This window comes from Oreochromis niloticus, linkage group LG19, assembly GCF_001858045.2.
Source record: "Oreochromis niloticus isolate F11D_XX linkage group LG19, O_niloticus_UMD_NMBU, whole genome shotgun sequence".
Classification (NCBI taxonomy): domain Eukaryota; kingdom Metazoa; phylum Chordata; class Actinopteri; order Cichliformes; family Cichlidae; genus Oreochromis; species Oreochromis niloticus.
Genome location: NC_031983.2, coordinates 25,162,548 through 25,173,546, shown reverse-complemented (window position 1 = coordinate 25,173,546; position 10,999 = coordinate 25,162,548). Strand labels below are relative to the sequence as shown.

Genomic DNA, 10,999 nt, shown 5'->3' with positions numbered 1-10,999 from the left:
GCAGCTCGGAGCCGGCTTCCTCAGTTACTGATAGAGATCAAAAGAGGCAGGCAGGCACCCTGAATCTGGCTGTCAGGAGAAGAAAGAGTGTCTGTACTCAGGAGGAGTGAAATAAAAGAACACTTTCTTCATTCCTGTCCTTAATCCAGTCTCGAGAGTATCGTCTGTATCTTTTAAACCTCTCATGAAGCTTTAGTAAAAACAGATACAAATCAGATGTTTTAAGTCTAAATTTATTCTGCTGATGCTAACTTGAGAAGTAAATCCTCTTGCTCTATGCAAATTGTGATACATTTCTTCTGGTTTAATTCCTTTGTGACTTCTGAGGATTCACAGATATTTTGTGCCTTCTTACAACATTTCACATATAGCACTTTTCACCACCTGGAAAGGGTCTTAATTTATTGTCTTCTACAGAAGTAAGAGGCTATAACACTGAACCATGTGTCTTCTTATGAAATTAGATAATACGCTTTTCATTTAGTTGACTCTCAGAGAAGATATAGGTGCACTGTTGGCTGAAATAGCACACACTGTGATATGTGATCAGTCCTGCAGTGGTGAATAATCCGCTGCTTCTTGCCTTCAGTTGCTTCCTTGTACTTTAGTGTGTGTGTTGTACTGTTCTGTCAACATTTTTACTTTGAATTTAGTTTGATCAACTTTAAAGACCCTTCTAAGGCTGGGAAAATTAATTTTATTTCAGATACACGCAAACACACCTTTCACCCCCGATTTTAGAACCAATACATACACGTTAGTAAGCATTATCCATCCCTGACCAGAGGGTGGCGGTGATGCGTTGATAAAGAGACAGGATGCAAAGGAAGAAGAGTCTAGAAGTAGAAGAAGAGGACGAACACGTGATTCGCGCTAACTGGAAGCAAGATGGCGGTGGCAGTGCGGAGTTTGCAAGACCAGCTAGAAAAAGCCAAGGAAAGTTTGAAGCATGTGGACGATAATATTCGTAAACTGACCGGACGTGATCCTAATGAATCAAGGTAAAAAGCTTAACTGGTTATTTAGTTTTTTAGCGAGTTCCTGGAGTGAAGCTGAAGAGCTGTACTCAGTCGACGTGTGCTAAGTTAGCGTGGGTCGGCTAACCTGCAAACAGCACCGCCTCCTTGTTTTGTGTCGCACATATAATGTTTTTACCATCTTAATTTATTCGCATCAAACGAATAAAAATTAACCAAATTGGTAACTTCTTAAAATATTGAATTGGAACATTAAATCTGGTAGATGAACAGAGTCGAGGCCCTGCAGGAGGCGTCGTCCGGGCGGCACATCACTTTGTCTTGCTTAATAATAAAACGGTTCTGCAGCAACACAAACGCATAATGTTAAAGTGAGTCTTATTTGTCAGACTGTATTCTTTCTTTTGTGTTAACCTCGGTGTCCCCTGTGCTTGCAGGCCGGGTCAGATCCGTCGGCTTGGCGGCCCCATGGCAGGCCCTGGAGGAGGAGGTAGAGGCAGAGGAATAAACCTGCTCAGGTAAATCTTTGCGCTCCCCATCTCGGAAAAAAAGAGCTTTAGATTTTCAACTTTAGTGGGTGATCTGAAAAGTATATACAACAGTACCCCCCCCCCCCCCCCCCCCCCCCTTCCCCAATCACACATCTTCCACAATCTATTCAATGTGAGACTTGGCGTCACGTCACTTCTTAAATAAGCCTTGTTGTGAAGGTTTGAACTGGGTTGTTGCTGGTTACAGAATGCAAGGCGTAGTTTATGACCATTTGCACAATAGCGCACTTATAATCATATTGATTTCATCAGTTAGACGTTAAAAGGGGGAATTGTTGTGCTTTTTTTCATATTAATAGCCACGGGGAAGTTAATTATCAGAAGCAGAAACTATGTAACTTTCACTAAGTAAGTAGCTTGGTTTACAAAGTGTAATGGACTGAGAAGCTGCCCCATTTTGTGTTATAATTTGCTTTGGGGTTTGTTTGGTTTTTTTTGTGAACCATCCACATCTACTATAGCCAAGAACAAAAACATGGAGTTGAGGATAAATGTTAATCACATTTGTCTGATGTTTTTATGATTCAGTCTGTAAAGGAAGCACTGTTGAAACACATTTTCTGTTTCAGTTAAATGTTCAAAGAGGGTTTGAAAATGGTTGTTTTTTGTCTTGATGCATGCTCAATCATCCAAGTAATTAAATCCCAGGAAGTTGATTGTTCATCAGGGCGTTGTTTTTAGTGGGCAAAACTTTTGGCTGCTCATTCAAGTGACTTAATATGCAAAGTGCTATGACCACTTAAGGACAATGAAACTGACCTCACGACCCATTGTTGGTCCTTAACGGTAGTTTCGGTCATTATGCAAATAAACTGTTTAAAAGGTTGGGGAAACCTAGGGTCAGCTCAGTCTGAGCTCAGTCACTTGGATGAGTGAAGCATTTCTGACTGAAAACAACACGTCCAGATGAACGGAATCAGCTTTCTTGGAGTTTCTTTGCGTCTCTCCAAAAAAAGGTAGAATAAATTATTTAAACCGCAAAAAATTCAGTCTGTGCATCTCTAAAGTTTTCCTCTTTGTCCTTTCTCAGACGCAGTCTCTCAGACATGGGAAGCGGCGGCCCTCCTGCCAAGCAAAGGGACATCGAAGGAGCCCTGCTAAGGTGAGATCTCGACTTGAAATATAATATAGTGATTGGGTAGTTTCTAGTTTTGGAGCTTGTGTAACACATTTTACCTGAAACCCTTCATTAATATTAAGATTATTTAACAAGTATAAGAAAATATGTTTCTTGTTGGGGGGGGGTGTTATGTAGACTAAAACAAGTTTTCTAGAGTAAATTGTATCAGACTGAAAGTACAACAGCATTTCTGCACATGTAAGGCATTAATTGAATGAATTCTCAGCTTTCTGTACTTTTTTTTTTTTTTTTTTTTTTTTTTTCCCTCCTTGTCTTGATTTCAAAGTACCATCTCTTATGAGTATTTGATCTTTGTGTGGCTGCAGGCTGGCAGGGGACCAGAGGGCCAGGAGGGACATGCGTCACGACAGCGACGCTGAGGATGACGATGATGTCAAAAAGGTAATTTTGTCAAAAATACTTGATCAGTATTTGCTGCCTCACAGTGGGTTTTTTTTTTTTTTTCTGCTTTGAAGTGATAAAAATCCTAACAATTTGCTTCTTGTCCTTCCTTCAGCCGGCGTTGCAGTCGTCTGTAGTAGCTACCTCCAAAGAGAGAACGCGCCGAGATCTCATTCAGGACCAAACCATGGATGAGAGGGGCAAACAGAGGTAGCTCTTAAACTCTAGATTTACATTCAGATTTGATTACTAAATAGTCTGAGCCATGATCAGTTTAATTTCATCTGGCAAATGGCAAAACGTGTCTACAGCTGAGAATTAAGTGTGTGATGGTGGTGTTTGTATTGTCTTGGTCAGGAATCGGCGCATGTTCGGCCTGCTCATGGGGACCCTACAGAAATTCAAGCAGGAGTCAAATGTCTCTTCAGAAAAGGTGAGGAATAGATTCATCTTTTGCTTGGTTATGAGAGCAGTATTTTTGAAAATATAGGTTTCTGTGTTGATGAGGTCATAAATTCCATGATTTTTTTCTTGTTCTGCTTCATATTTCTGTTTGTCATCCTGCAGCAAAAGCGACGTTCTGAGATTGAGCAGAAGCTCGAGGTTCAGGCTGAGGCTGAGAGAAAGAAGGTGGAGAATGAAAAGAGGGAGCTGTTTGAAGAGAGGAGAGCCAAGCAGACAGAGCTGAGACTTCTGGAGCAGAAAGTGGAATTGGCTCAATTGGTAAGACAGTGTATTTGTTTGAAAGTGGGACTAGCATGAAAGTGGCTGAGTTTTGTTTATTTTTAATGAAACTGGACTTACTGATTCGGCCAAACTAAAATGTCTATTTCATTTATCACTGTTTAATTTTCACACCAAATTGTAACTTGATAAACATCTAATTTAATACTTAGTCTTTTAAAGCCTATTTTTGTAGCTAGAATGATGGGAAATGTAAAATCAATTTGAGAAAAAGGTGAAATTGATTTTTTTTTTTTTTTTTTTTTCCTCCATCCAAAGCAAGAGGAGTGGACCAGCCACAATAATCGCCTGGTGAAATACATTCGCACAAAGACCAAGCCTCATATCTTCTACCTGCCTGGAAAAATGTGCTCCGCAACACAAAAACTCCTCGATGAATCCACCAAGAAACTAAATGGTCAGTGGGACTTTTATTTCTGGAGTGCACTGACAGTGTTGTGGCGGTGTTATATACTCACAGGGGGTCTGTCTACTAAATAACATGAGGATTTTTTTCTTCTCAACAGCTGTGTTTGAAGAGAGGCGTGAGGCTTTTGCTGAACACCTCAGCAAGATGGAGTCGCGTCCCCGGCGACAACTAAACCGCGAACAGGACGGCAACACAGCGGCAACAGGGACGGAGCAGCCGGAGGAGGGTAAGCCAGCAGGTCAGGTAGTCAAGGTGACAGGTAATAAGGGCAATGTAGAGATGGAAGAAGAGGAGGAGGAAGATGAGGAGGAGGAAAGGGAAAAGGAGGGGGATAGAAAGGTGACAGAGAAGGAGGAAATGGAGGAAGGGGAGAAGGAAGTGTCTAAAAAGGTAGAGGAAGAGGAGGAAGGGATGGAGTTAAGTGAGGAGAAGCGGGAAGGAGAGGATCAGAAGGAGAAGGGAGACAAAGAGGGGAGTCCAGAGTCAGAGGAGATGGAGGTAGAGCAGGCAGTAGAGAAGGAGGAAAGGGGTAAGGATGTAGCGGTAGAGATGGAAAGTAAGCAGGGGCCCACAGATCTCCATGACAGCAAGCCCTCTGAACCAGCTGTAAGCAGCCAGGAAGCCGAAAACACCAGTCATCAGCCCGAGCCCAGCCACGCTGCTGAGGAACCAGCAGCAGAGTCTCCTGTGACCCACGGGGCATCTAAAACCCCAGAACCCCAGTCAGCCCCTAGTGTGCCTGCACAAGTGTCCACAGTCCCTGGATCTACTGTCCAGGACTCCACAGTTGACAGACAGGCAGAGGAGGGGAAATCCCAGGAGGAACCCCCACAAAAACTACCTGCTTCCCAGGAGGTCCCCGTCACTGCCCCAGCTAAGGAGGACAGCGGCAGAGGGAGAAAGAAGGAAAAGGAATCGAGGAAAGGCCGCAGTCGCAGTAACAGCTCTTCCTCTTCCTCCTCTGGCTCCTCCTCCAGCGGAAGTTCCTCTTCCTCCTCCGGGTCCAGCCGCTCCTCATCATCCTCTTCCTCCTCCTCATCCTCGTCATCCAACAGCAGCAGCCGTAGCCGCAGCCGAGACAGCGGCAAACGCAAGAGGAGGCCCTCGGATAGAGACAGGGACAGGAAGAAGGGAGACGAAAGACGAAGCCACAAGAGAGGAGGGAGTGGCGGAGGAGGGAGGGACTCGAGGGGATCGAAGGAGAGGAGGAAGAGGAGGAGCGAGGAAGGAAGGGGCAGGTCATCCCGGAGCGATAGGGAGCATAAAGATAGAGACAGGAAGGACAAGCGACGCTAATCTGGTTCTTATTCAGCTTCTGTAAAAACTGATGGAAAATAAGTTTCCAACTATTTACTTCCAACATTGTTTGCTCATAAAATAGTTTTTGACATAAGGGGGTCTGAAGAGGCGATGCTGGTGGCTAGTTCCTCCATCTTTAACTCGGAGGCAAAAGAGTCCATCTCTAATTGAACCCCTTAAACAGTAAAGGTGTAAATTCCAGATGATTCATCCTTAGTCTCAGATTTGGTCTTTACACAGGTCTTTGTGAAACAGTGAAGAAGGTTGTGAATGTTCTATTTTTCATCTTAAGCATAATGAAGAGGCTGGGCTCTTGATGGTTATGGTAGACGTGATTATTCACATACGTTAGTTTTGTTTCATGTTGTTGTGACAACGCTGTTTATTCCAATTTATTTCCACTGTTTTCAACCATGTCAAGTGTGATTTGCTCAAATACTGGATTTTGAAACTTTTTTGGGGGGTGGGGTTAATGACTGATAATCTGCTTCAAAATAAAGTTGAAGTAGTGAAAATATGCTTGTTTGTGTGAATTATTCTTCTTACATCACACTTTTCAGTTCATTGCACAGTTCAAAGATCCTGCTCAAAATACAAGTTATACTTTCCTAAGGATGTGAGAAGCATCAACAGTGGTTAAGTTCAAATACATGTACTACAAAGACACAATCATGCTTATTTTAATGGCGTGGAACTGAAATGTGAGAGAAAACAAGTACTACTAATCGGAGCTATTTGGTTTTTGAGGGGTCAGAATTAGTTTTCAGGCATGTAATTGAACCCTGAAGATGTTTGATCTATTCAGTCTTTTTTAATTTATACAGAGCCAAATAACAACAACAGTTGCCTACAGGCACCTTATATTGTAAGGTAGACCCAACAATAATACTTACAGAGGAAAAACCCAACAATGATATGACCCCCTATGAGCAAGCACTTTGGTGACAGTGGGAAGGAAAAACTCCCTTTTAACAGGAAGAAGCCTCCGGCAGAACCAGACTCAGGGAGGGGCGGTCGCCACCGGTTGGGGTGAGAGAAGGAAGAAGGGATAAAAGAGGTGCTGTGGAAGAGAGCCAGAGATCTGGTGTATTTTGTGGGTAACCAGCCCTAAAATGCGAAAACTCATTGGGAGTGACCAACACAAGTGGAGCAAAAAAGGCAAGCCTGAGATGGTCTGGGAGTGTGCAGAGGAGGGACAGCATATATAGTGGGTAGAGGTAGATGTTGAAGGCTGAGCTGCAAAGGAGGAAATCCAGGAGACCTCAAGAGAAGATTCATGGATGTAGTAAAGGAAGACATCCAGAGACATGACAATCTGTCATGCCCTACAAAACATGCAGAATTGAGCGCAAACTATGTCCATGTTGCTTCATTTAAAGTATATGGGAAAATATTTTTTTTTAAATTAGGAACCCAAGTGTACCTGATTTGACAGACTATCATTGCAGTATATTTTGTTCCACTGTATATCCATGAGGAATTGTCATGTTTAAAGTCATTTTTAAATTGTCACTTTTAAAGCATCTATTTGACATGATTACAAGAGCTTGATGACCACAAAAAGTGTAATTAGCTTGAGAAAAGAAGGCCACAAGACGTCTTTATGGTTGTAAAGATGTTTCCTTTAAAGTTTCTTTAACAGGTGGGGAGTTCCAGGTACTAAACGCTTAGTGGGGCATTATGCCCCTGAGGGTCGTTGACACATTATTGATCACAAGTCATCACAAGTCAAGGTGAGAGTCGTCATTGTCACCTGGGATTATGGATGAAACCAGTGTGTGAGACCTTGCCCCACCCTATCATGAGCTATTAAGGTCACTTGAGGCAATGTGTGAAGAGGGGGTTGAAGCGCCTGGGACTGTATTGTAGGTGGCTGATAGCTGGTGTCGTTAGCCACCACACCTGTTCAGTGATGATTGTTCCAAAAGACATGGCCATAACAATAAACCGGATGACTGAGAACCTGCATATACATGATCAGCAATGATGTACACACACACACACCGTTTTCTTACAAATCACGGATAATAGAAAATTTTTATTTAGAGCTAAATTACACACATATAAACTCACAAAAAAAGAAAAGCATAAACCTGTTTGAAAAAGTAGCCCTGATCCTGCTGCATTTGCTTGTAGTCCCCGTGTGCCAGCACTGCTCTATGCAGGTAACCAAATACCTTACAAATAAAAACAAATGTGTTTTTGTAATCCAGTCTCTTTGTTTTCGGACTTCAGCTTTCACCGCAGCCAGACTTAACAATATAATCCTCCATATGTTGGTGAGGTTAAACAGATCAGGTTGGCTTCACTCCTGCTGATCTGCCAGATCATTCTGTTCAAAGTACCTGCAGTAAAAATAAAAGGAAGCAAGTATAGCTGCATCCTCTGTACACATCCAAACAGCAATATAATGGTATCATCACCCTGAACAATTTAGACACTGGTGGTTTAAAAAAAAAAAAAAAAAACATTTAAGGGGCTCTCTTTACACAGAGTTCCATATAACAAAAATACAGAGAACCTTACCTGGCAACAAGACAGATGAGCAGGTTGAGGGCGGGCAGTTTATCATCTTCCTGGCTGTCCTGTGAAGTCATGCAAGCAGGGAAAAGACTATCAGAGTAAATAAAATCCCATCAAATCTCAACAAAGAACTAGAAAAACATGGCATGCTGTGGCCGTTTCAAGCATGGAGTGATAGCACATAGAGATAGTGCTTTACAGGAGATGGTAGGATTGTGGCCTACCAACGTGCTGCGGAGCTGGGCGCATCTCCGGGCGAGCTGTCGGATGGATGAGTGAGCTTCAGGCAACAGAGGCTTCTCCAAGCAGGCCAATAAAGCATACAACCAGCGTCCCTGAAACAAGAAGACAGACTGCAAACTCAAGTATTTCACAATAACTGCAGCCAATAAACCATCACCTTCTATATCTGAAACATAAGACAGAGGCTGAAGAAATGTTTGGTTTCATGATATCTGTGAGGAATGCATTCATAGTCAGCTCATATCTATCTTGAATGCAGCACAGGATCACTATAAATGCGTGTGGAGTTCGGAACCAGCATAAAAATGTGTCGCTAATACATCAGACTCACCAACTGTGGAACAAATTCTCGTTCCTCGAACCAGCCGATGAGGATTTCCAACACCATCAGCACTGTGGACTGTGGACAGGTGGGAAAACACAAACACACACATCGTCTAATCAGGCTTCGACTGGTTTAGAACATCTTGAATGTCTACAGAGGGATCGTTTACCTGGTTTAGTCTGCTGATGATGCTTAGGAAGGGAGGGAACCCCATCTGAACAGACAGAGAAATGCTGAGGTAAATAGAGCAGGACATATTTTGGGTCTGAAAAGTAATGCAGATGCAGAAGTGCTTTCACTCTAAATAAAAACACTTCCATTTACATAGAAATCTGTGGAAAAATGGCCCACAACTCCCTGATGACTCAGTCACTAGTTTCAGCTCACACTGAATACAAAATGAAGTGATTTTTTTTAAATTATTGGCATTATTAGGAAGATTTTCAATCACAGGTTGTTACTTGTAAGTGTGTGGTGTCAGGTCCAGTTTCAAAACCTCATTATCCAATGGGTGATAGACATGACCGACAGCTTCTTTACTGACAAAAAATCTTACAGATTGTATTCATGATGACACAAAACATTGAGATATAGCCATTACATATATAACCTTGCTATAGTCCAGTGCTGGCTCCTGTTCTGCATCTGTGTGGGTGGATGAAGTGCCCAGATAGACCTTCTCTCCTAAACAAAACCTCTTCCAACCCTCCTCATCCGTTAGCTTTGGCTGTAACACACAAATACGCGCATACATAAAATTTTAACATAAATTCTGTTTTCAAGTTTGCCTCTTGGAGAAAGACAGAGGGATTTATTAGGTTATTAGAGGAAAGCATTGCATGCTGAAGCATCAAATTTACACATTATCACATCACCATCAGCACGTTGTCATCTAGAGTCTGGCTGGTCCAGTGTTTCCTGTGCCTTGTGATACTCTAAAGGGAAAAAAATGTTGTAAAAGTTCATAAATTGTCAAATATCCACTTGTACAGATTTGTGCGGATTTGGACCTACAAAAAGTTTTAGTGAATTCTGTTAGGCTGTGCTATTGTATAATATCATAACAGCAAAAAGGCTCTTACCTGTCTGATTTCAGAGAAATTGCTGACTTGCTGTTGTTGCCATCTTAGACTTGGGGAGAAACCCACTGGAGCAGCATGACACCCTGCCACCTAAAAACCAGAAAACAACCCCACAAAAAATGTAACTGAGAAATAATCAGAACAGGTGATGCATTATTGAAATGTATTTTGTTTTATTTTGTATAGCATCTTCTTTTCTTTGCTAAATGAACTTCTGTATACTGTTTACATGATCAACGTAAAAATTGAACACAGCACAACATTTTTCAGAGCCTATCATTCATTTCTAACTGTGCAATGAAAACTATGAAACGATACTGAGAAAGATTCATACAGGTGTGCTCAGAAGTTTCCATCCACTCATCGTGGGTATGAATGTTTTGACTCTTTGTGGATTACAGAAAATCAAAAGTAAATTAAAACTTGTGCACCCAATTCTTGTTTTTCAAGGTTATTGAAGTGAATGCTTTAAAATCATTCCATCCTGAAAAAAAAAAAGAAAAATTCAAAGAAATCATTTAAAAGCCCAACATTTTTAGGCCATTCACATGCATGATGAGTGGGACTGACTGCTCACATCAAGGTAAAAATACTTGAAATACTTTGTTTTGCAGACACCACACAGTAACAAAGCTAATGAACCCTCTCACTATCAAGGTCAGGGGTTTGTAATTTTCTTTAATTTGTCATACACCTGGAGCATCAACTGGTCTCAATACATTTGCCTCTCAGTTTACTTACAGATACATTCACTGTTTGCTTCTTCCTTAGTTTTTTTGGGTCAATCTGAGCGACCACCACCTCTGGGCACAATGAAGCCTCCAGCCTGTCCAAAAGGAAAAAAGTTCATTGAAGCAGCACGACCACCTCAACTAATATATTAACACACCAAAGAGACAACAGGCAAAGAGAATCTAAGAGTTAATTACACGCGAGTATTAATAAGAGGTGTGTTCTTTAGGTTGGGATGCACTTACTGGACCTGTCGGAGGTACTCCTGGGGGTTTCTCGGCGGTCCGCTTAGGTCCAGGTCCTCACCGGTACCGGATCCACACTCCATGGGCAGCAGCCTCGGCATTAACTCCTCTACGTCTGACTTCATTGTGACTGAATGTGTAAGCTCGGCTAGCTTTTAGCTAAATGAAGCAGTCAAGCTCAATTAAAAATACGGACTCGCAACGGACCAAAACACTAACCTTTTACCAAGAGTAAACACAACCAGACTAGACCGCCATCTCTCTCGCAAAACAAACGCACAGTGATGACGTCGTCTTTGTGCGCGCGTTTGCCTTGTTGCCACAGCAACAGACCAGCTGTCAGTCCT

General features: G+C 42.2%; 2 protein-coding genes across 2 annotated transcripts; one reads left to right on the top strand and one right to left on the bottom strand.

Moving 5' to 3' along the window:
- The first annotated feature begins 843 nt into the window (after positions 1–843).
- On the top strand, positions 844–5,893 carry pnn (pinin, desmosome associated protein). The gene is made up of 9 exons (XM_003445488.4): positions 844–1,001; positions 1,415–1,495; positions 2,559–2,630; positions 2,975–3,050; positions 3,166–3,260; positions 3,408–3,483; positions 3,618–3,773; positions 4,053–4,191; positions 4,301–5,893. The coding sequence occupies exons 1-9, from the start codon at positions 889–891 to the stop codon at positions 5,497–5,499; spliced, it is 2,007 nt and encodes a 668-aa protein (XP_003445536.1). The 5' UTR covers positions 844–888; the 3' UTR covers positions 5,500–5,893.
- A 1,627-nt stretch (positions 5,894–7,520) lies between these two features.
- gemin2 (gem (nuclear organelle) associated protein 2) lies at positions 7,521–10,933 on the bottom strand. The gene is made up of 10 exons (XM_003445437.5): positions 10,653–10,933; positions 10,417–10,501; positions 9,676–9,765; positions 9,469–9,528; positions 9,204–9,320; positions 8,763–8,807; positions 8,600–8,668; positions 8,250–8,360; positions 8,029–8,087; positions 7,521–7,847 (listed from the first exon to the last, which is right to left on the bottom strand). Exons 1-10 carry the CDS (start codon positions 10,775–10,777, stop codon positions 7,808–7,810), a joined length of 801 nt encoding a protein of 266 aa, XP_003445485.1. The 5' UTR covers positions 10,778–10,933; the 3' UTR covers positions 7,521–7,807.
- Between the last annotated feature and the right edge of the window lie 66 nt (positions 10,934–10,999).

Bases quoted from the DNA above. Each gene is read 5' to 3' on its own strand.
- pnn (XM_003445488.4), top strand. From the start codon at position 889: ATGGCGGTGGCAGTGCGGAGTTTGCAAGACCAGCTAGAAAAAGCCAAG. The intron at 3,774-4,052 runs GTAAGACAGTGT...CTCCATCCAAAG, and splicing joins AAGTGGAATTGGCTCAATTG to CAAGAGGAGTGGACCAGCCA. The intron at 4,192-4,300 runs GTCAGTGGGACT...TCTTCTCAACAG, and splicing joins ATCCACCAAGAAACTAAATG to CTGTGTTTGAAGAGAGGCGT.
- gemin2 (XM_003445437.5), bottom strand. From the start codon at position 10,777: ATGAAGTCAGACGTAGAGGAGTTAATGCCGAGGCTGCTGCCCATGGAG. The intron at 9,766-10,416 runs GTAAGTAAACTG...TCTGGTTTTTAG, and splicing joins AGCAAACAGTGAATGTATCT to GTGGCAGGGTGTCATGCTGC. The intron at 9,321-9,468 runs GTGATGTGATAA...TGTGTGTTACAG, and splicing joins TAGATGACAACGTGCTGATG to CCAAAGCTAACGGATGAGGA.